Genomic DNA, 26,051 nt, shown 5'->3' on the forward strand with positions numbered 1-26,051 from the left:
TCGAAGTGGAATTAACCAAAATGGCAGATTGAAATGTCGCGTATCCATGTCGACAATTGCACAATACGTTCAGTACCACCCCTTGTAAACGGCCTCTTAATAATAAAAAGTCAATAACAACAATGTTGGTACATACTATACCTAAGGGGAAGTCGTACTATAAGGTGAACCTTGGCAGCAGCCATCTTGAATCCAGCTCAAGTTTTGTAAATAGGAATAGGGCAATATGATACATCATTTTGGGATAGAATTTAAGCCGAAAAACAATGGTAGCAATAGTATTAAGATGCATGCATTTGGTATAAAGTTACAGGCATATTTATTGTGTATGTTTGCATGTGCACAACTCCCGAATGAAGCAGCTGTCCAACAATTTGTAAAATACAAAAATATAGGAAACACACTCTATATTTTCCCAATTTGTTCCAAATGTAGTTCAGCAAAGCTACACACTTGTAGGAGATTAGTCTGCAAATTTGGTCCAAATTGGTTGAATAGGGGCGGAGGTAGACCAGATAATACGAAAATTTAGCCAAAATCGCTGATAAGAAAATCGTTATATTAAATGCTGTATGTGCAATTTTCCTCTGATCTGTCTCATTTCTGCTTTTCTTTCGTCCCTCATTGAAATGTATTGTGGAACTATCAAGTAGGAGTTACATTTCAACAGCGACAACTTATTTTTGGACATCTGCTTCATTCGGGAGTTGTGCACATGCAAACATACACAATAAATATGCCTTTAACCTTTTACCAAATGCACGTATCTTAAAACTGTTGCTACCATTGTTTTTCGGCTTAAATTCTAGCCCAAAATCATATATCATATTGCCATATTCCTATTTACAAAACTTGAGCTGAATTCAAGATGGCGGATTTCAAGATGGCTGTTGTCAAGGTTCACCTTATAGTACGACTTTCCCTTAGGTATAGTATGTACCCACATTGTTGTTATTGACTTTTTATTATTAACATACCGTTTACAAGGGATCGTACTGAACATATTGTGCAATTGTCGACATGGATACGCGACATTTCAATCTGCCATTTTGGTTAATTCCACTTCGAAAACGCAGCTGCTTTTGTGTGTGTGTGTGTGTGTGTGTGTGTGTGTGTGTGTGTGTGTGTGTGTGTGTGTGTGTGTGTATGTGTGTGTGTGTGTGTGTGGTCTTTCTGTGGAACTTCCTTCCTCTGAGTGAAATTTTACGGTAGGTTTCGATATGAGCTCATTCATACTTCCCTTGTAAGAAGATATAACGAGCCGTATGCAGAGTCGTTTTGACGTAAGATTAGTGTCATACTAAGGGCTTGATTAGTACAGAAAACATAGTTTAGTCTTTCTCTTTAGTATGACACTAATCACGAGTCAGAACGACTCTGCATAAAGCCCAACATGTTTGAGGCGGTTCGGGCCATCATTGGTAAATACATACCAACTCAGACAAGAAAAACATGTTTGTCCCATTTAGGTCGAACAATATGGTACATAAGAATCACGATGCTTAAAGAGACACCAATAAAATGAGTCATCTGAGTATTTGTATATGTGGTTTAAATTCGATGTCAGGTTCTAAGTTCATATCTTGAATTACTTCTCTGTTGAAAAAACTTTATAAACTCAGGTAAAATAGGTGCTCTACTTTCTAAATAGTATTATGAAGAAACAAAAAAGAACACAAGTACATTTGCTTTTCTCTTGCTTTATTCATCACTACAAAGAATTACATTTATGAATTAAAAATATCTGCAAAAATAGATTTCTAATAGACAAAGTTGATTGTTTTTAATAAAAAGAATTTAAGTTGTTTACATTAAATTCTTTCAAACTTTCAATTGAAAAGTTAGCATTAACACTAATGAATAATTTTGCAAACGATTTACTATCATTACTGTCATATAATGTTACATTGTGATCAGAAATTTATTATCAGCGAAAATAAATAACTGGTTGAAGGGGTTTAATCAGTGGCGATCGATCGACGGTTACCTTCCCGGGAATTGGCATGGGCTGCACATAGCAAGGTTGAAGAATCGGTTCCTCTACTGCTTCTTCTTCCGGAGAAGATATTCCAGGAAGCTTAGGTGCATTTGGGTCACTTTCAACACCTGGAATTTTGATTGGATATTGTTCAATCCCTCCAGGTACTTGAATTGGCAAGAAAGAAACACCTCCAGGAGAATTCGAAGATATTCCAGGAAGCTTAGGGGCATTGGGGTCAGCTGCTACACCTGGAATTACAATTGGATATTTTTCTACAGCTTCTTCAGCGGGCAAATTGATTCCAGGAAGCTTAGGTGCATTGGGGTCAGTTTCAACACCTGGAATTTTAATTGGAAACAGCTGAATTCCTCCTCCAGGCACTTCAATTGGCAAGAAAGAAATACCTCCAGGAGAATCCGAAGATATTCCAGGAAGATTAGGAGCATTGGGATCACTTGCAACACCTGGAATTACAATTGGATATTGTTCTGCAGGTTCTTCAGCTGGCAAATTTATTCCAGGAAGTTTAGGTGCATTGGGATCAGTTGCAACACCTGGAATTACAATTGGATATTGTTCTGGCAAGTTTATTCCAGGAAGCTTAGGTGCATTGGGGTCAGTTTCAACACCTGGAATTTTAATTGGAAACAGCTGAATTCCTCCTCCAGGCACTTCAATTGGCAAGAAAGAAATACCTCCAGGAGAATCCGAAGATATTCCAGGAAGATTAGGAGCATTGGGATCACTTGCAACACCTGGAATTACAATTGGATATTGTTCTGCAGGTTCTTCAGCTGGCAAATTTATTCCAGGAAGTTTAGGTACATTGGGATCAGTTGCAACACCTGGAATTACAATTGGATATTGTTCTGGCAAGTTTATTCCAGGAAGTTTAGGTGCATTGGGATCAGTTGCAACACCTGGAATTACAATTGGATATTGTTCTGCAGGTTCTTCAGCTGGCAAGTTGATTCCAGGAAGTTTAGGTGCATTTGGATCAGTTGCAACACCTGGAATTACAATTGGATATTGTTCTGCAGGTTCTTCAGCTGGCAAGTTGATTCCAGGAAGCTTAGGTGCATTGGGATCAGTTGCAACACCTGGAATTACAATTGGATATTGTTCTGGCAAGTTTATTCCAGGAAGCTTAGGTGCATTGGGATCAGTTGAAACACCTGGAATTACAATTGGATATTGTTCTGGCAAGTTTATTCCAGGAAGCTTAGGTGCATTGGGATCAGTTGCAACACCTGGAATTACAATTGGATATTGTTCTGTAGGTTCTTCAGCTGGCAAGTTGATTCCAGGAAGCTTAGGTGCATTGGGGTCAGTTGCAACACCTGGAATTACAATTGGATAGTGTTCTGGCAAGTTGATTCCAGGAAGCTTAGGTGCATTGGGATCACTTGCAACACCTGGAATTACAATTGGATATTGTTCTGCAGGTTCTTCAGCTGGCAAGTTGATTCCAGGAAGTTTAGGTGCATTTGGATCAGTTGCTACGCCTGGAATTACAATTGGATATTGTTCTGGCAAGTTTATTTCTGGAAGTTTAGGTGCATTGGGGTCAGTTGCAACACCTGGAATTACAATTGGATATTGTTCAATTCCTTCGGGAAGTGGCAATGGCTTAACAGGACCTGGAACTTGTGGTGGCAAAGGTAATAGAGAAATACCTCCTGATACGTCTCCCGGAATGGTTTGAATCGGTTTAGTAGCACCTGGTAATGGTTTACCAGCCCCTGGAAGTTGTGGTAGTAATGGAAGTAGAGAAATGCCACCAGGTCTACTTGGCTTTACAGATGGTAGAGGCAGTGGTCTAACAGATGGTTTGTTTCCACTTGGATCTTCAGGTAGAATAGCAATCGGTGGTACAGCCTGACCAGGAACACTGGGCTTCACAGATATTTTATCATCGCTGACTTCTCCTGGAATAACAACAACATCTGGCAGCGGTACTGGTCTAACGGATGGTTGGTTTCCAGTTGGTTCTTCAGGTAGAATAGCAATGGGTGGTACAGCCTGACCAGGAACACTGGGCTTCACAGATATTTTATCATCGCTGACTTCTCCTGGAATAACAGCAACTGGGGGAGGCAATGGTCTAACAGATGGTTGGTTTCCAGTTGGTTCTTCAGGTAGAATAGCAATGGGTGGTACAGCCTGACCAGGAACACTGGGCTTCACAGATATTTTATCATCGCTGACTTCTCCTGGAATAACAACAACATCTGGTAGCGGTACTGGTCTAACGGATGGTTGGTTTCCAGTTGGTTCTTCAGGCAGGATAGCAATGGGTGGTACAGCCTGACCAGGAACACTGGGCTTCACAGATATTTTATCATCGCTGACTTCTCCTGGAATAACAGCAACTGGGGGAGGCAATGGTCTAACAGATGGTTGGTTTCCAGTTGGTTCTTCAGGCAGGATAACAATGGGTGGTACAGCCTGACCAGGAACACTGGGCTTCACAGATATTTTATCATCGCTGACTTCTCCTGGAATAACAACAACATCTGGTAGCGGTACTGGTCTAACGGATGGTTGGTTTCCAGTCGGCTCTTCAGGCAAGATAGCAATGGGTGGTACAGCCTGACCAGGAACACTGGGCTTCACAGATATTTTATCATCGCTGACTTCTCCTGGAATAACAGCAACTGGGGGAGGCAGTGGTCTAACAGATGGATGGTTTCCAGTTGGTTCTTCAGGTAGGATAACAATGGGTGGTACAGCCTGACCAGGAACACTGGGCTTCACAGATATCTTATCATCGTTTGATTCCTCAGTTAAGTCTCCTGGAATAACAGCAACTGGTGGAGGCAGCGGTCTAGTAGATGGATTGTTTCCACTTGATTCCTCGGGAAGAACAAAAATAGGTGGCACAGCCAGACCAGGGACACTAGGCTTCACAGATATCTTATTATCGGTGGCTTCTTCAGTAAGATCTCCAGGAACAGATTCAATTGCAGGTAGTTTAACAGGGCTTTCCGGAAGAGCTGGCCTCACAGATATTTGAGGCAATTCTCCTGGAATCACCTGGATTCCACTGGAAGGGTTCTCTTCTATTGGTTTTTCGACTGGCCTTTGCGAATCCACATCTGCTGGTTTCACTAGATCCTGATTAGATGAGAAGTCAGGTAGAAGCGGAAGTAAACTCGGTAGTCTATAGGAAGCCTGAAAGAGAATAAGAGCACGATTGTAGAGTAATTAACCTTAAATAGCAATGTTTTTAAAGTATGTTTGTTCATAATTTTTACAGAATTAAGATAAGAAACAGTAAACATTAAACTAAGGAATTGCACTTTAGAGAGAAAGCCAGTGAACATAACAATCGTTAGAGTTTTATTTGGAGCAATAGCTATTCTTAAGGGAAGTAACATCGGAAAAAGAAAATAACATTTTATCGCTAAAAACTAACAGAAGAAAAGGCATAATAATTCTTGTATACAGATTGTAGCGATAAAATGTGTAATATTATCCTTTGCTTGTAGCAATAAAATGTGTAGTAATATGTTTAGCTTGTAGTGAAAAATGTTAACTTATGCGAATGTGACTTTCCTTATCAGCTGACACTAATTTTAAGTGCATTTTGCATAAGAACATTATTTAGATAGCTCAAACGGAAACTATTATTAACAATCTACTCCTCTCTTTGCAATAGTACCATTCTTTTAACACTTAAGCATACATATATTTGGTATTAATATCCAAATTTTGCTGCAGTCAATATGAACAATAATCACACGTTCGATCTTGAATGCAGACAATTGTTCGTTTGCAGAGTATGAAAAGTATACATACTCTTATGTGTTATTAAAAATATATCTTCAACTAACATTTTCTTGTAATGAGTGACAAGGAGACTTACGGAAGTATAACTCTCCAGTTTGAATGAAAGTTTGCATACTTGTAGAAGATCGAAAAATAATCGAAACGTGTTTTTTATTTCCACAATGATGTGGCTTTAAGCTCAGAAACCACCCTTTGAATGTTAGGGGAGGTCTCCAAGTATAGACAGAAAACAAATCATTTAATATAGAAGAGAACATACTGCCAGGGAGATTTTACGACAGCTGATTCACAATCTGGCGTCAAAATTAGAAAATTCAAAATGGTGGATCCAATATGGTGATTACAATCATAAAAGGTCTTCAAGTTTGAAATGCTCTGTAGTTAGCGAAGAACAATTCAGGGGGATAAAAGCAAAACCTGATGAATCCATTTTTTAATTTTGTAGGAAGACGAAACAAAAGTGACTCCCTTATGTTTCAGAATTGTTGAACAATTGTTTTTCTTTAGTGGTAGATTTCACTCATCTGCATTAAGTAGTGACCACTAAACAAACGAATTGTTCAACAATTCTGAAACATAAGGGAGTCACTTGCCCATCAGAAAGTCTCGGTCGGAAAAGAGGGATTGCCGCCATCGCCGCGGCGGTACGACGATCTACTTGTTCACAGTTGCCGACCTTTTGCCGAGGCGACAAACGGTCGAAAATCGTAAAATAAAATGTCCTTTGCCGACTCTTTGCCGACTGTTGCCGACCGTCAGAGTCAGCAAAACATTCGGAAAGGTCTCTTTCCGACCCTCTGCCAACTCCTTGAGCTGGCCTCTTTTCGACGGCGGCGCCGGCGCATTTAATGCTCATTTTTGGCTGTTTGCCGACTGCTCGGCAAAACAACTATTCGTCGTGGTCGAAAATCTCGCAGAAAGACGCCGGTGTCCGGCGCCGGCAATCTGATCGCGGCATTTAGTCGGCATGGACAAATTTTCCGACTGTAGGCGGCAGGATCCTGATGGGGTATTGTTTCGTTTTCTGACAAAATTGAAAAATGGATTTAACAGGTTTTGCTTCTACACTCCTGAATTACAGTTGGCAGGGGTTACTGCGAGAAGGTTGCAGACCTCTATCCTCACTAGTCGGGGTGTTTATTTATAGTGGTTTATAGTACATTTTGGTCCCGTGTTAAACCTTGAAGAACGCAATAGACTCTATATTGGGAAAGTAGATTAATTCTGATAATACAATTTATTCATACTTTAACTCAGATGCCCGAAATTTTCGTCCTCACTTTCTTTAGCTTTAAAATGGATTGTTGAATATAATAGTGAGGCTGAAAGTGGGATCAGAATTTTGTCTCGATTATATAACGACCGATTATCATCCATTGGTTGAGTATTGTAATGAAAGATAATTTCCCTCTCTTCATGGCCAACTTTAGTTCACCGGGTGGTTGCGGCGTGAGAATTTCGCAATGGGTAAAATTAAAAGAATTTTCATCAGTATTAAAAGTATTTTTTAAAAAGTTTTTTGTTATAAATGAAGTAATGGAGAATGAATATTATGAAGTGTGAAAAAAAACCTCTAGTTTTACAGAGGTACTACCTTGTTTATTAAAGCGTGTCTGATGCAACCTGCAACCAAAATCCACACTGTACTAACATGGTTTCCTCGCTGAACAAATGCACTAATTTTGGGACTATTTAGTAGTCCAGACTATCTTACGAATTTACACGAATTGCGCAGTTTGATTTGCAGTTGATAGATGTAACACAGCATTTTACCATTCAGAACTGTATAAGAATTACAGACCTTAAAATAACGCAATTAGCTATGAAGTCTCAAGGTCCTCAAGTTGCCTACTTGTAGTTGTCAGTGCTTTGGATTGGATTGTGTTGCTGCTACGTATTTTAAGTGCCAATGTTGAAACCATAAGAATTGAAGAAACATTTGTTGGTTTTGAATTACTGGCAGTGGCGTATTTACGATTTTGTTTCGGGAGGGGCTTTGCTATCTTTCGGGGGGGGCTTTGGCTGAAAATATGAAAATTCTGCAAGATATTTCATATACTTTACTATAGTAAGTAAGATTTCGGGGGGGGGGCTTAAGCCCGGAAGCCCCCCCCCCTAAATACGCCACTGATTACTGGTATTTGCTTTTGTCGTCAGTATAAAATGAACGAATGTTTTCGAAATAAAAGGAAATGCCTTTAGCATATTTTCTTACTAAAACTAGGTTTCAATATTATGGTGTAGTAATTAATTTAATTCATTCTGAAAAGTATATTGAGTTTCTGTATAGTTGTTTTTAAATTTTACCAGTTCTTTAAGGTAAATACATTATGAAAGAATTAAAGTATTCGCTGTGTATTAAACATAAGAAATAAAGAACTAAAAATGAAATGAAATGAAATATATGAGTTTGACGTCCCATAATTATGCCTGTGAGGCTGATTAAAACAAATGAATGACGATGGCAGAATTTGGTGGAATGAGAAAATGGGAGGAAATGGGAGTACTCCCGAAAACAACCCACGTACACGATGTTGTCCACCACAAACTAACTTGGCAGGGATCGAACCACGGTCCATACACACAAGATGTAAGCGCGCTATCACTGAACCACCGTGCCCCCGAACTGAAAATTAGTTGCGGACCACGTTGCTGGGTTTTGTACTATATTAGAATTAGTACAAATATAGCAAATTACATCAATATCTTCTTTATTCAATTTTAATAGATTGCAAATTCATACAAGGAGGTTGACAGTAGTATTGAATTTATACGTCCTGCTAATAAATTAACGCCGATATAAAAATCTTTTTTAAAAAAAATAATGCAAAGAATAAGGGAGTTTAAGAACATCGGGGTAAATTCAGAAGAAAAAGAAATTGTCAGATTGGTTAGCTCTAGAGTGGAAAAAGTTATAATTTTTTTATTTGAAAAATATTTATTGTTGATTCCTTTATTTAAATCGATTTTTGATTTAAATCACACGTTTCTTCGTATAATGAAAATCGCGAACTGAAGAAAAACATTAGGAATTAGTGATAAATGTTAATTATGCCATTTAGGTGAAAGTATTGGGGTTGAATTTTGAATTATTTCTCAATTGTTAATGTATTTCAATCCCAAATAATGTTTCTTAAGTATTAAGAAAAAAAGTACAGCAACGTTTATCAACATGGCACTTTTTTTTACAAAAGTTATTGATATTTAGCAGAGACGTACTTTTAAAAATAAAAAATTAGGCAGTCCAGAACTAGCTTGCGGCACGAAATACATAAAAAAATACTTAAATTTCGCCTAAAGTTATGTAAAATGTACAAAATTGTTAAGTTTCGGAGAGAGAGTTTAGTTTAGCGTCCCTTTCAGCAGCGAGGCTATATGAGACGTGGACCTACTGATTAACGTGGAATCCGAACCATATGAGCTCCCTCCGGAAGTTTCGGAGAGAGAATCGGACCCCCCTAAATACGCCCCTTTCACTGGGAATAAACAAACAGACGCACAAACACAAAAGAATTTTCGTCTTAAATGTCGATGGTCATATCCCCGTTAGAATAGTTAACGATTTACAAACCCTATGCTACGAAGAGAAGAAAGCACAATTCCCCCCGTTACCCGTTCAAATCGAGATTTTCCCTAATCATCCTCTGTATGACACTTGTTTTCATACTGTTCTGTACATACATTTGAGTTTCATTGTATTATGATTATTATCTTCCATAATCGAAATAACAGAAGAGAAATGAGATTTTACTTATTTTTGCTTTAAATTAATTTATTTCGGAATTTGATTTAAATCATTTTTTTAATTATTTTTTAAAAAAACAGGTGATTTAAATCGTGATTAAAATCAGACTGATTTAAATCAACTCACCCTGGTTAGGTCTAGTTGCCGAATAAATCTCTTGATTCTGTGGCTTTTTATATTAACTATTCAATAAAGGAAATCAATTGACAAATAAGAAACGGGGCACTCCAAAACTTTAATAACGAATATGATAACGATTTGCCATTTTAAACAATAATATTGTTCTAATAATTCTCTACGAATAAATAAGATCTTCATGATACAATTAATCAGATCATTATACACGGAATCCATAACCTGTATTTCCCAAATATTTTCGATTCGGCATCTTTGGCAGAATTTTCCCAAAGCACCGTGCAAGACAATGAATACGTCTAACTACATTAAAATTATATCTTTCTGTGCGATTTGAATGAACTCCCAAAACGCCATGGCGCTAACTTGAAGTAGCTCTGAAATATGCGGTATTTCTTTAAGAATATTTAAAATATATTATGAAGAGCAAAGTTGTCTGCACATTTTGATTACATTGTGCTAGTATGCATAAAACCTCGATGAAAAGATATCCATTCGATGTAGTTGAAATTGAGAAGAAAAACTTCCGGTGTACCTAGTACTCAGTCATCAGTGTAATATTCACCCAGCCAATAGTACGTAGGAAGAGGATTCCCTATCAGTCAGAGTTGCCAAACCTCAGAGAATGAAAGTATCGATTTTCATCTTTAAAATCATCGTACAGGGTGGGCCAAAAGTAGATATACACCTCTGCATTGATCAAGTATAACATTCTAGCTTATAGTTTTATTTGCTTCTGCTCTTCCGACCTTAAGATATAAGTAAAAACACATTAAGAACAAATAATAAAGAAACTGAGTCTATTTTATGGATAACAATAAGAAATTATATAAAAAGCAATGAGTTGATCAGTACGGGATTGTATACCTACTTGTATGAAAACAATAATGCCATTGTATGAAAGCAATAATGCCAATTAAATGATCACTGAAGTTATAATTTGTGCGGATAACGCAATAGAATGCGATGTTGCTTGAGAACAACACTGCCCACTAAAGGGTTAAAAAGAAAAGTTGATTAAAACTCTCGTATGGAGCGTGGTGCTTTACGGATCAGAGACGTGAACATTGAGAAAAGCTGAAATATCCAAGCTAGAAGCATTTGAAATGTGGCATTGGCTCAGAATATGATGCCCACATCATGGACCGAAAGGTAAAAGGAATGAAGACCGACTAAAGGAAGCTAATGAAGGACGACAGATCGTGAAGATGATAGGACAAACAAGAAACAGTATGCTTGGCCATCTTATTCAACACTCCGATTGGATCACCTTGTTGATAGAGGGAAAGGCAGAAGGAAAACCACGAAGAGGAAGATCAAGGATAGAATATCTTTATACAGTTACGAAGAAGAGGCCTTATCAAAGTATAAAACAGTTCTCCCGAGAGAGAAAAAAGTTTTAAAATGTCCATGTTGCCCACCAACCTATGGTTGAGGTGAACAAGAAGAAGAAGAAGAAGGTATAAGCTTAATAAATGAAAACAATGCTTACCTCTGCTGGAACAACTCTGGAATGAGCTAAATCCAGCCAAACTCCCAAGAACAGAAGGAGCGCAAAGAACCTAGCCGAGGACGCCTCCATTGTACCAAACTGTAAGGTACTGGTCCCTGGCGTTTGCTGTCGTCGCAGTTTCGATGCTTTGACAGCAGACTCAGCCCAGTATATATACTCAATGCAGGTAGACATCTTGCCACTAGTTTATCTCGTAATTTCCATATCAATCGAAAGAAGTAATCCCTCATAATTGTACAGCCATATAATTTTATATTATTTTATTGAGTGTACTTTTCTTGTTTTATGGTAAAACTTACAGATGTAGCTTCGTCCTTGATAATTGCCATCGTCAGCCAGTAAAACAGAATCCATTAATTGCATGCAATCAAAAGTATTTGCTTGTGATTAACTAAATCAATAGATCAATAAAGTGAAAAATAATTGTAAAGAAAAAAGGATACATGCAATTCAAGATTATCAAGAACTTCTAAAGATTAATACTTTCATGAGAAGCAGAAACCCAAGTGGACTTTGGGATATTGTTGATGAAAACTAATAAATTTTGTAACGTGATAAGTTTTAAAAAATGCTTCCGTCAGGTCATGAGGTACAGCAGATCTATTATTCTATATCTTCTGTAAGGTAATCATTCATATGTTTCAAACTAATTTTTAAGATTAAACTTATTATTTTAATATTTGCTCCCGTACACTGAAAAGTTCGGATCGTAGTGTATCGTAATCCTGTGTTCGATTCTCAATCATACAGAATGTTCAGTGTTGATTCAATATTAAGAGGTTTGATGAACAACTCTGTCCCACCATACATCATTCAAACAAACCACGGTCGCTAGATTCAACTGATGCCATGCCTGGAGACTAGCAGCATTTGCGTAACAAGGGACATAAATTCAGAAAACTGGATACTTCTGCATATTATTACCATTGTTACTTTTAACACTTACAACCAGTGGTGCTATTCAGCCGGTTCGTACAAGGGATGCCCACAAAGTTCCGGTTCCGGCGGAACCGGTTCTCGGAGATCCGAATTCAGAACCGGAAACGGTTCCGGACCTGGATCCGCAAGCCCGGTTCCAAAACCGGATCTTAGGAAACGGCACCAGACCTGGGTCCGAAAACCCGGTTCCAGAACCAGATCTTAGGAACCGGTTCCAGACCTGGATATGAAAACAGGGTTCCAGATCTCGGATCTTAGGAACCGGTTCCATACCTGGATCCGAAAGCCTCCAAAGACCCGTAAAGGAGGCACAAAGTTCACCCTTCAAAACACTGCAAAGAGGACCATGCGCTTGTGCCCTCCCCGCCCAGACCCGCTTGTGCCCCCAGAAAAAAAAATTGTCCACCAGTGGGTGTTTAGCCAAATGAGTTTGCCAGTTTGCCTGTTTAGTCAAATGAGTTTGCCAGTTACCCAGTTTATTTAGCCAAATGAGACAAGCGGACGCCGCCTGGGCACCTGCCTGTCGCCTTCCCCATTTCATCTAGCACACTGTTCACAGCCTGCCAGCAGCTCGGGTTTAGCGTTGGAATGTACACAAAGTTCCGGTTTTAGCGAACCATTTCCGCTTCTTGGAGATCTGGTTTTCAGAACCGGTTCCAGAACTGGATCCGAAAACCCGGTTCCAGAACCGGATCTTGGGAACCGGTTCCACACCTGGATCTGAAGAACCGGTTCCAGACCTGGATCCCAAAACCGGTTCAGACCTGGATCCAAAAAACCGGTTCCGGAACCGGATCTTCTAGAACCGGATCCGTTCGGACCCGAAAACCGGTTCCACTAGGAACCGGTTCTGGCCATCTCTAGGTCGTGCCGGTTCGCTAGAACCGGTTGTTAAAATATTTTGTGTTCGCAGCACCGTTTATTATATTCAGACATAAATACGCATACGCACGCACGCATGAGATATCAAGAATGGAACTGTGGTCATATGAGTGAAACGGTGAGGGTATTTATATTTGAAACACCATTATTTACATTTGAAACACTATTATTTACATCTGAAACACCATTATATTTGAAACACCATTATTTAATTTGAAACATTATTAACAACGATGGTCGATCCATTGCTGGATGAAGGTCTCTCCAATAATTTTTACAACAATACATTTTGGATAACGCGGTTCCAAGATATACGCAGTGCTACATAGTTTCGTCACGTCACCTTGTATTAGGATACTGTGTAGGTTGCTACTAGTCATTTGTGATGTCAAAAAAATTCTTTTGTCTACCTTGTATGGTTAGTTTTCTAGGAGAATTATATCTATCCATCTGTTATTTCTCTCATATATATAGCGAAAGAGAGAGAGAACCTGTTGTTAAAAATTAGAATAGCACCGCTGCTTACAACCACTGTACTAACTTTTAAAAGCTCTTCACTCATCCCTCTTTGCTTAACGACGACGCTTCTGTCTCAGACAATTTCGATGGAATCTATTCTTTTCTTTTGATCTCTCTCTTTTTCTCTCTCTCTCTCTCTCTCTCTCTCTCTCTCTCTAGTTTTTGTCTTTGTTGATACTGAATAGCTTGAAATGGGGCTATATTTACACTTTTGTCAACCTGACACCTGGCCTTTAATCCAGGCCGTAAATTTAATTTGTTTAACTTACTTCTTATATTTAGTGCTGTATGGTTGCGAAATATGGTCGCTTACTCTCAGAACAAAACGCATACTGAAAGTATTTGAGAATAAAATCCTGATACTTATATTCGGACCCAACAGAAACGGGAATGGGGAATGGCAGAAACTTCATAATGAAGAACTGTATAGGCCTACTTTATACCGTTTACCAAACATTGTTAGGGTTATCAAATCTAGTAGACTCAGGTGGGCAGGTCATGTAACCTGAATGGAACAAAGTAGGAACCCTTTCACAGTTTTCACTGGAAACAGAATCAGAAAATGACCCCATTAGGAAGACCTAGGTGTTAATGGGACGACAATATTAAGATGGGTCTCACAGAAATAGCAATACAAAGTAGAAACTGTATCCAGTTAGCTAAGGATAGAAGTCAGTGGAGAGCTTTCCTGAACGCGGCGTTGAACCTCCGGTTTAAAGGTCATAGAGTCAGTTGAGAAAAGACGCAGAATACACACAACCTAACATAGAGAACACACATCGAACACAATTATGATATACTGTATATGCAAACAAATATTTTTCTTTCATCTATTATTAATGATAAATTTACCTACTTGACCAAACGTATGTGGTACAAACCTAAATGAAAGTAAAAATTCTATAGACGTCTACCTAATTAATATCTTTTGAAGCATCTCGCTGCTGGAGAAGAAGTATGTTTTCCAGAATCGTTTTAGGAAAAAATTAGAAGTTCATTTTAAAGTTTATCTGAATACAAACCTCGACCATCACACGTTCAGTTAATATTCTATTTATCATAGGGCTTCCATTACACTAAACACTAGTTCGATATATCCATTACTGACTGGTATATCGAGCATATAGGCCTACTACAATATTTTGGACAATTCTGGTGTAGCTGCTTTCTTCGGAAAGACTCTCCATAATTTACAACAAATATTAATATCCACCCTATCGTATGAAGTGTTCAGATTGTAGATTTCAAAACAGAAAATGCAATGTTCAGTTCATTTCCATTGAAACTAGTTTTAAGCCTCATTCGCACTTATGTCAAACCATTCAATGAAATTGGTGCTGGTGTTGTGGGTGATAGAGGCACAACAATGAAAAGAATTTAAACTTGACCAATTGTTACAGTGCTATAATCCTTCTAAATAACTAACAATGTAACTACAACTTATATTATAAGGTATAATATTAAAGAGAAAAGTTAATGTTGAAGCCCATACTAAGTCATAGGCCCGTAGGTTGTAGAATATACTTCAATTCCGGGCACTCTTTGATCGCAAATCACTCTACTCAGAGGAAGTATAATATACAGGGTGGCCCAAAAGTAGGTATACAGTCCCATACTGATCAGCTCACTATATATATCATTTATTATTGCTATCCATCAGTTTCTTTATTATTTATTCTAAAGCATTTTTAGTTATACCTTACGCTCGGAACGGCCGAAGCAAATAAACCGATAAGCTAGAATGTTATACTTGATCAATGCAGGGGTGTATACCTACTTTTGGGCCATCCTGTATATAAGGGATTGAAGCGAGCCATAGTTTATCACTTAGCCAAGTTCAGAACTTCATTTATGACATACGTACAAATTCTTAATTTTTTTCAGGGCTCTTTCAAACAAACTTTTCTTTTATAAATTCAAGTCGATTTATCAAAAAGATTTAAGTGTCTTCCAAATTTTCGTTAGTTCCTTTTATATCAGTTTCATATTTAAAAAATATAACATTTTAAATCAATATGGTTCTGTCTTTACCTTTCATGAGATTGCATTGTTGATTGTAAATAAAAAAAAAAAATACTAGAATTAACCAAGGATCTTATAAAATACAGGATCTGCCCTTACCAAAATCTTGAAGCAATACGTCACAGTTTCGCCACCCCTACTCTGCCCACTCCGCCCAATAGGATCGCAATGTTTTGAGCCAACAATCATGACGGAAACGAAAGTACCCAATCAGACATTGGCAGAAACGGGTATAGCCAATCAGACGTGTCGATGCTCGGTTGTTTTTTGGCTTCATCGATTTAATAGGATGAAGATATATATGGGCAGATCCTCTATTTATAACATTCTTGGAATTAACCTCTTTATTAATAGTTGTCCACACTGATCTAGTAACTTTTTGGCGTCGCGTCGTCTTTAGTGCACGGGACCCCATCTTCGATTCTCGGTAGGAGAGCCTACGGAGATTCGGATTCCACCTTAAACTGTACGTCCACTCCTTATATAGCCTCGTTGCTGCAAAGGGACGCAGTAACTTCAATAAATAAAGAAGCGAACAAAACCTTCATTAACAATAGTAGAGTAAGTAGGTGCATGACCTATGACCTACGAACCTATGAACCTATGAAAGTATGACCCATGCATGACCTATCAGCTTGCATGACCAACAGAAATCGGGGATAACTATATAAATAATATATTGACGTTCTTGATTAATCCTTCCTGGAATTGATCCGTACTCCTCTACCAGGTGTAGTTACATAATAGATATTCCCACAAGCGGCGATTAGGGGAAGCAAGAGGGGGCAGTTGCCTCCCCACTTTTTTGAAGTGACCCCTTATTGTATATAGTTTCATTTGAAAATGTAAAGTTTTTGTATGTATTACTGGTTCATAGCAAAAATGATGATATAATATTTGCCGTTGCGTGAGTACGTACTGGTTACTATTTGTCTTCCCGTAGAGTTAAGAAAGCTACAGGAATTGCGTTTTAATTGCAATTCAAAGTAGTTAATATTGCAATTGCGTATTTCTTTAAATGTCGTAGCATATGCTTGTAGTATTTACTGTCTTTTATTTTCTAAGAGTAATAACATACATTTAATGCCATGTATGGAATTAAAAATATAAGTTGTTCATTAATCCCCAGTTTCAATATAACTTCTACAAAACAAGCCTCATTATTCACTACTATAATTAATATTATCCTTTCTATTTATTTGTTTTGCTAATTTGTTATTAAATAATCTGGTCATACAATTTCCCAGATAGAATTTTAAGATGTTCATGAGCAAGGAATCAAATTTCTTCTTATACTTTCGTTGTTTAAGAGTGCAAAGGGCTAGTACGTACTCGCGTTGCTCTTGTCAATTTACTTTATAAAATATGAAATACGATACACGGTATTTTAACTGATAAAAGATAATATCCTGTTAGTTATACAATCTTTCGTCAAACAAAATGTTAGAAACAACCAGGAAAACTAACATTGATATACAAATATTCAGACCATGTCTTGCTCCCCACTTTTAACGTCCAACCGCCGCCACTGGATATTCCATCTCTTTAATTCGGTTCGGAAAGGTTCGCAGCACACCAAACAGTATTAAATAAAGATCTGTCACACTTACAGGTGTCAATTGATATGTTTTACTGTCTTACAAGTCTTTTCAATCTCTTGAGTGACACAGTTGATATGAATAAAACCAACAAATGACGCTATGACACATATCAATCAATATTTTCAACTGTATCTAACTACATATACAGGTAATAACGGATTTTGTTTCGTGAAAGTCAGTTATGATACTAGTTGTGGGTACCATTTTCTTATGTTCTTCCCTTATTTTCCTTATTGTCTTTGTTTTTCTTCTTTCTTTCTCTCTAAGGAAACAAGTTAAATAACCACCGGAGTTTTAATTTGCAAATGTCCTTCTTTCTACGTATTGATGACAGTAATTTTGAGTTAGAAAATAAAATGAAATCTATGCCGGCTAGGCTAAAAGAAACGGTGATGGTGAGAAATGAATGAAATGGTGGAATGAACAAAGTGAAAGGAAACAGGAGAACCCGGGAAAATCTACACACACACACACGGTGTTTGTCCACCACGAAGTTCACTAGGTGCGATCTGTGATAGAACCAAGGACCCCATGCACCAGAGGTGAACGCTCTACCACTGAGCCACCGTGGCCCCTAAATTTGTGTTCGAGGCCTTACTATACTCTGAAAGATTGTAAGTCGATTTCAGGGCGTGTGAGTGCGTGACAGAGATGGAGTGGGTCAGTAGGTCGTGGGTCAACAGGACATGATCCACTGTGACCCACTCTGTTCAGTGTATTGTAGACAGCAACTTCTGAACACTGGTGACTTTGTCTACGTTTTACTTTCAAGGCCTTCGTTTGTCTTCCTTTTTCACAAGGATGTTATAAATAGAGGATCTGCCCATATGTATCTTCATCCTATTAAATCGGTGAAGCCAAAAAGCAACCGAGTATCGACACGTCTGATTGGCTACTCTCGTTTCTGCCATCGTCTGATTCTACTTTCGTTTCCGCCATGATTGTTGGCTCAAAACATTGCAATCCTATTGGGCGGAGTGGGCAGAGTACGGGGTGGCGAAACTGTGACGTATAACTTCAAGATTTTGTTGTAAGGGCAGATCCTCTATTTATTTTATCCTTGCTTTTTCATTTGTTTCTATTTAACTTAACAGAGATGGAGTGAGGTTAGATTTACATTGAAGTTGCAGCACCCGATCATGACGTAATGTCACGTGGTATTATCATGGGAATAAAGGTGGAATAAAATGAACCCTGCGGGGCTTTTAACCCCCTTCGCTCGCTGACGCTCACTCAGCTATGTTTCGTAGTATAAATAAATCATTTTTAATAAATAAAGTTATGTGTGCACTGGACTAAATACCACGTGACATTAAATCACGATCTGATGGTACAACTACAATCTAAATTTAACCTCACCCATCTGAAACGAGTATGTCTAAGTGAGAAAAGAACTTCAGGCACTTTTAGATGTTGATATTTGTGATTATAATAATAGCAAGACGTAGTACTTGATTTTCGAGGCACAGTCGAACTTTACACTGTTTTTTTTTTTTCTTTCTTTATGCTGGCCTACTTTACGTTGATTTGAGACTTCCAAATTTCATCCTATTTTCCACTGAAAAGTATCTGTAATTCAACAAGGAAATAATTATATATAATAATTAAATTGAAATTCATTGTAATTTGGCCCATGACAAACACTTTACCATTTTATATCTTAAAGGTCACATCCACCGATATTGTAACAGAGCGATGTTTGAGCGATTAACCGTAGAAATTCAAACTCCGATTAGTGATAATTTCACAGCTTTGTTTTATTACAAGTGTAAACTCTTTGGTCAGTAGAGAGGTGGGCGTGGATCATGGGTCAGAGTTCATGACGATGGGTTTTAGTGAGTGATGGGTCAGAGTGTGTTATGGTGGATGATGGGTCAGGTTTTCATTGACCCACGCCGTCTCTGGTTTGTGACGCAGGGGCAGATCCAAGACCGACTTCTGGCGGGGCGGTGGGTTGTCATACTGCTACTTTTAAGGGCTCCAAACTATGGAATGGGTTTTATTTATATATATAAAATAAGAAAGTTTTCCTCTTCTGGGGGGGGGGCAATCGCCCCGATCGCTCCCCCCTGGATCCGCCCCTGTCGTGACGGTAGTTCTTTCGTTGTATTTCGTCAGAGTTCTTCCCCCTCTTCCTATAACTAACTCTGTTCCTATTGTTTACTTTAGAGCTCCTCGTCAATATGTGATTAGTGTACGCAGCTTGGGTTAGGTCCACATCGTTGATAGCCTTGGTGCTGAATGGAACAGACACTAAACCAGTGATGATAATAAGCAACAAAATTTTACTAGCCCAAGTAAAAAGCTACTAGCCTACATCTCAGAATAGAAATCATTTACTTACGTTCAGTATTTTTAGAGTGATATTAAAAACTCGCCCGCACCGATGAACCACTCCCTCCGGACGAGTGGGCGAGTGGTTATTTGCATCCCTGCGCTCAACTCCAAACTAACGTTACACTTTTTTATTGTTGTTGTTGTTTTGTTATCGACGCTTATAAGACAGAACTACAGGGCATTAAATCAAAGGAAATATTTAGTTTCATTAACTTTTTACACTGTTTACAATATATTCTGTCATAACACACGATTAATAAATTATATAAATTTCTAAAATAGTAATAATAACTTAACGAATTCAAATCAAAAACTATAATTCAACTTTCTGGACTGGATACTTTGGAATTAACACATTCAAAGCAACTTTATTCTCTTCCCTTCATGAAACTCTTAGATAGTCATCGTTTCAGTACTGTTCCAAGGTAACCAGTGTCGTGCTCACATTAAAGCGTTTGTGCGTGGTTTGAAAGATGTTCAGGCAGCTTGATCTGGCCTACAATTTACCCAGATTTAAATCCAATTTAAAGTCAATGAGATATTATTTGGAGCAGTGGATGAAACGGAGAAATAGGTATCCCCTACTTCGTTGTAAATACAGCCTCTACTGTTAAGAATGTAGATTCACATACCTGCAATACTTCTAAACAGATTCAGGGGGAACGGTTGCTCAGTGGTAGTCATAGTCTGGTGCGAGAAGGTCCTGGTTCCATCCCCGGCCAAGTAAGCTTGTGGTGGACAACATCGTGTCCATGAGTTTTCTCGGGGTACTCCTGTTTCCTCCCACTTTCTCATTCCACTAATTCTTCCATTAACATTCACTTGCTTTAATAATCGTCTCCAGTAGCCTAAAGAGCATAATAGAGGTATGTTAGATTTAATTTCATTTATTCTAAACAGATTTCGGAAAGTCGTCTACGCCAGAGGTGGTATTACTCGCTAGTAGACGAGACGAGATGTGGGGCCGTGGTAGCTAACTAGTAAAACACTCAGCTATTGTATGGTGCGTGAAGTCCCTGGTTTGATATGCTAGCTCCAGTCAAATAGGCTTTGTGGACCGTGTGCGTGGATCTTCTCGAAGTTCTCCTGTTTTACTCCCATTTCCACTACTGTCCTCTATCTCATTATCACCGTCTCCTTTAGCATCGATGCATAATCCTGGGAAGTTAAACTAAGAAAAAAGCATGACTAAGTTTTGTCTCTTGTATTTAGTTACCCCAAAGTGTTACCATATGATTATCTTTTCAAAAAATAAATTAGTTGTTACAATTACTCATTTATGTCTATAAGGTAACTGCAGGTATATACGCCAATGCAGCTAAATACGCCAAGTGTTCAGTGCTGGGCCGTTTCCAACGAAATCCCCTAAAATGCGCATCCAATATGTGGTACGGTCTTGGACAAGTCCGATTTGACGAATACTTCAGCAGACAGAGCTAAGACTGCAAAGCTGTGCAATGTTGTTTGCTTCGGGAAGGTTCCGTGGAAGGACGTTATTATTTCAATAGAGGTAAGAATCCGTTATTAGCACCGCGCTAACTCAGAACATTCCCGATTGTTTACAGCAATGTACGCCGTATTTCGTGTCCGTCTAGGAACACTTTATTTTGTAAGTGTAATTTCAGTATTTCTGATTCCATGGCTACTAAATCAATACCAAGCATTGCGCAGCGAAATACACTAGGGCTTGTGCAGGACTGACTTAGAAGGCAAAGATGTTTTCATTTGTCCCACATGTTCTTTTTTTTTTTTTTTTTTTTTTTGTAAGTCACAGTATAGTGACACTGTTTGTTTATCTTTTTATGGACTAAAACTTTCCACTTCTATCTTCATCTTGCACTTTGGTTATTCTACTTTTTGCTTCAGCCATGTTGTATAGTAATACTTGAGTTCGTATAATACAGACGATGTAAACACCTGCAAGATTTATTACGAGTTTCTAGTAGTATCCTAGACTTGACGAAATTACCTGCACGTATTGGTAAATACGCTACTTTGTAACACTTTTTTCTTTGGATTGAGTCGCATCATTGCCAATTTTTTTTTTCTACACGCGGAAAAGGTTACTCTGCAAGGCACATGTCTTGTTCTTTGTGTTTCATGAAAATTAAGACCATAAAAAAACTAACTTCCTTAACATGGCGTAACCACCTTATGTTAAGTTTTCTACACTGAAACAGTTCATGTGGAGAAATATTCAACGAACTTAAAAAGTTCGTTACTAAATTCTCTATGTCTGTCTCTCTCTTTTTCCCTCTCTCTGGTCTGTATGTATGTGTGAGAGACAGAGAGTGACTGTTTTTTGCTATTTTTTTTTTTTTTAATTTTGAGCCCTCCATTCGATAGAGCATCAAAAACTATCTGAGAATTTTTTCCCATCCCTCTTACTGTTTCCGAGATATTGGCCAAAGATAGTTCCGATTTCGGGAGATTTAAGGAGCCATCTCGGGAACTGTAAGTCATACAGAGATCATATTGGTGTTGATGAACACCTAAAAGGATGGTAAATATTTTGGTACCAAATAGTAACCAGTGCCCACTAATTAACTGTCTACTGGCCAACTTGCCACTGTTCCCCAGATATTGGCCAAAAAGTTCGAATTTCTAGATATTTAAGCAGACATTTTTCGAGAAGTATAAGCCATAGAGAGATGATATTTTGCGATTTTTTGCGAGGAAGAGAAGAAGGTGCGGATAGAAAGATTTACTTTTACATCTAGAAACAATCACAGTTATTCTTCCCGCTCCATCTCTCCATTCTTTTTAAGTTCGTTCTCGCAACACTCTTGGAGCATTCTCAACTTTTTTTTAAAAGAGCTTGTTAATATTTGTTACAAAATGAAATGAAAGAACGATTGTTAGGTAATATATGTGTTTTATTAAGAATTTTACTTGAAGAAATGTTAATTAGCATAATTTTTGTATTTTGTAATACATCGAATTTTTTCTCCATAACATATTTCATCTATTCAGAGAAGCAACGCTTATTTTTATTTCAATATCATTGTAATATGCATGAAATGAACCAACTACATTCTAAAAATATTATAGAAGAGATTATAAAATACGTTAACATTCTAGCATAGAAAGATGTCATAATGCTCCTGTTTAGAGCGTAGTTGTTTATTAATAAAAAGATCTATTATTTTATAGAATGGAGCTGTATAATTGAGTTTGATTGAAAACATCATTATTGAGAGAGTGAGCTTCTACTATTCAGATTCGTAAATAATAAATAAGAAAAAAGGGGTAAATTCAACCACACGTTAATGTTTCCTCAAATATACTATACCTATGATAAGTACTATACTGCTTACTGCCTACATACTGCTGTAAGTTATACGTTTTTGATTCAATATGACGTTTATTTTTAAGGGGAATTTATAATCACTCCCTGTCCCGGATCATTACAGTATTTAGATGCAGGAGTACATTGTCTACTTGTCCTTTAGGTAGATAGCACTAATCATCACATACGTGGTCCTCATCTTATATGACAATGCTAGTCGAATTGTACAGAATCTGAATTGCAATATGAATCTAATCTTACCCAGCACACTACTCTGATTTATTTCCATTGACACCTCTTTCAGAGACGGAGTGGGTCAAGGTTTGTGAGTGGGTCATAGGTCCCACTGCGAACTACTCTGACCCACCGTTATTGTCCGTTCACTCTAGGATGGAAGATTGTTTACAAACAACAATTGTAGTGCGAGCATCAACACCTTGCTTCTCACCCCTACATGGTAAATTCATGGTTGCCAGGCACATGAATCGCCGAACCGAATGTACCTACTTCTGCACAGTCATAGAACAATTGTTATTACTACATAAATTGCTGCTTTTGGGATGACTGAGATATTAACGTTATGACAAATCGAGTTAGTTATTATGTAATACAATCTTACATATAATGCACACTCAATTTTGTACAAGTGTTCTTGTTCGAAAGTGTGCGAAAACCTTGTACGCCTGGCAATACTGAAACATGCAGCTTGTATTGTAAACAATAAACAGAGAAAGCGAACACCGTTAGGTTCGCTGGACAGTGTTGCTTTCATGATAAGGCGACAGAAACATCTTGTACTGATTGTAAACAGAGACTGGGAATTTCGATGCGAGTATAGGTGGAAATATTCTTGCCACATTATTGCCTGTTGGTGAAGCTTTGCAATGTTGCAAACTGCCAAGTCTAGGATTTCATACTAATTGAACGAGCTTTGAGAAGGATTAGTATGATGCAATAATTATAAATACTAACAACCATAGACTTAAAGTATTAGGAAATAAAGCATGCTGCTGTAAGAAGAATATCATACACAATGAATTACGTGTTCAAAGTACAGTATAAAGCGAATTTTCACATGTAAATATTTAAAAACAGTACGCATTTACCCTGTTTGGGTGCCCTTACCAGACACTGTCCAACACACACGCACACACACACACAGGCATTAAAATAGGTAGATCGAGCGTGGGCATGAACCCAGCTCTGGCTGGTATTCCTTATTAAGGTTTTACTCAGTCCCACGAGGTGAATGCTTAGACGATAGCTTCTGTAAGGCAGGGGCGGATTCAGGACGGACTTCTGGGGAGGGCGGTGGGTTTTAGTACTGCTACTTAGAGCTACTTTTAAGAGCTCCAAACTCTGGGATGGGTTTTATTTAAATATAAAATAAGAAAGTTTCTTCTCCGGGAGGTCCTGATCGTCCCCTGGATCCGCCACTACTGTAAGGCCAGAATTGGGCCAAACACTGAGGCCCCAGAATTGGCGGGAAATATATTACGCCAGAATGTTGCCAACACTTCTACAAATATTATGGTGGTGGGTTCCGATATCTCCTTTTCGTTTATATGTGTTTAAATTCATTATGAAGTAAATGTAGAAGTGATTCTTTCATTCTCTTTCTTTCTTTCTTCTCATTTTTCTCATCCTCGCTCTCTTTTCCTCACCTTCTTAAAATCTGAATACTATCCTCCTGTAAGATTGTTTCTCTCCACGACCCAAGGTTTAAAGAGACCAACCTGATATAGTTAACTATTAGCAGAACTGTACCAATAAATTCACATTAGAGAAAGCGCCGTAACTTAGATTTTTTCTGGGGGGCAAGCATTAATACGTGTATTTGGGCCTTCTAGAAAAAGTTTTTTCTCATTCTAAGGTCCCCCTTTTCTATCTTTCTCTTACTATCTATGTCCCCCGGAGCCTGTGGCCCTCCCTCACGGCAAGGTTTGCGGGGGCGTTACTTACGCCCCTGGGCCGCTTCCATACATGACAGGGGACAATATTGACAAATCTCAAAACCATACGAATAAATGTTATTTCTAGGGCCCCTAATAGTAGACGTTTTTTACTGAAGTGGGCCCACGACTCACTTTTGTTTTATTTACCTTTTGTGCGCTGCTTTATGTAATGTAGTGAAACTGTTTGATGCTTCATTTATAATTCCATGTTCGTATCGTATATGGATTAAGAAAATTTTGCCTCAAAATGGGCCCCTTCGAACGGCGAGGAACCTCCCTGGGGGCAGTTGCCCCTCCCCTGCCCCACACAAGTTACGGGCCCTGATTAGAGATGAGGTAAACTGTTTCGAAATTTACGCAACTTGCAAATACCAAACTCTAATAGTGCTAAAGTTGATGAGTTAGTGCCACTGTTACCACTGCGATAAGGGGAAAGAAGGGGAAGGACTGCTAAGATTCGCTAGCCAGTTTTTGTATCAAAACACAGCGCCAAGCTACAGTAAACGGACAATACCTACCGTCTCATCTACCCCACTCTGTTCAGTGTACTGTACACAGCATCTTCTGAACACTGGTGAACTTGTCTACGATTTAGTTTCAAGGCCTCCATTTTTCTTCTTTTTCTCATTTGTTTCTATTCACTTACCTGACACGACATGAGTGTATCTAAGTGACAAAACAACTCCAAGCACTTTTGATGTATTTCATTTCATTTCATTTCATTTTCATCCATAAGTCATACATAAAGCTCGAAGGAAGACGAGCGTATGAATCGGACACGTCAATAAATGAGATACAAGGAAATAGTTATTATTTATTAAAACACAATAACGCTATGGCATTATATGAGACAAAATTACACTATATAATCTACAAAGTGCATTTAGCAGACAGGTATTCATCTACTGAATAAAAACAATTGTCCAATAGAGACTTTTTTGTAACTGATTTAAATACATTCATTGACTCAATGTTACGAATATCTTTAGGGAGCTTATTTATATAATGACGGACCTAAGTATAGGGACCGTTCTGAAACAATGCTGAATGTTGATTTTGAATGTGGAGATTTTCCCTATATCTAGTATTATGACAATGATAGTTTCCTTTATTGGCAAAAGAAGGCATTAAGGTTTTGGCGCGTGAAAATTAATAACTGTAATATATAAAGACATGGCAGTGGTAATATTTGTAACCTTATAATTTTTTATTTTTTACATGATTCGTTTACTCTCGCATTCGCTAATATCCTGATAACTTTCTTTCTTTTTTTTAATACGGAAGATTAGTTTATTTCTTGAATCATTTCCCCAGAAGATAATATCATACATTAACAAAGAT

At 38.0% G+C, this 26,051-nt stretch overlaps 1 protein-coding gene across 1 annotated transcript; it reads right to left on the bottom strand.

Moving 5' to 3' along the window:
* Positions 1–1,702: 1,702 nt before the first annotated feature.
* LOC145682396 (uncharacterized) lies at positions 1,703–11,275 on the bottom strand. Its single transcript, XM_081753999.1, has 2 exons — positions 11,146–11,275; positions 1,703–5,155 (listed from the first exon to the last, which is right to left on the bottom strand). The coding sequence occupies exons 1-2, from the start codon at positions 11,233–11,235 to the stop codon at positions 1,928–1,930; spliced, it is 3,318 nt and encodes a 1,105-aa protein (XP_081610125.1). The 5' UTR covers positions 11,236–11,275; the 3' UTR covers positions 1,703–1,927.
* Between the last annotated feature and the right edge of the window lie 14,776 nt (positions 11,276–26,051).

This window comes from Thermobia domestica, chromosome 3, assembly GCF_964235325.1.
Source record: "Thermobia domestica chromosome 3, izTheDome1.hap1.1, whole genome shotgun sequence".
In the NCBI taxonomy this organism is placed as follows: domain Eukaryota; kingdom Metazoa; phylum Arthropoda; class Insecta; order Zygentoma; family Lepismatidae; genus Thermobia; species Thermobia domestica.

What these genes read in the sequence shown, in the direction of transcription:
- LOC145682396 (XM_081753999.1), bottom strand. Translation starts at nt 11,235, where the DNA reads ATGGAGGCGTCCTCGGCTAGGTTCTTTGCGCTCCTTCTGTTCTTGGGA. An exon ending in CCAGAGTTGTTCCAGCAGAG is followed by an intron (nt 5,156 to 11,145) that starts GTAAGCATTGTT and finishes ATTCTCTTTCAG; the next exon opens with GCTTCCTATAGACTACCGAG.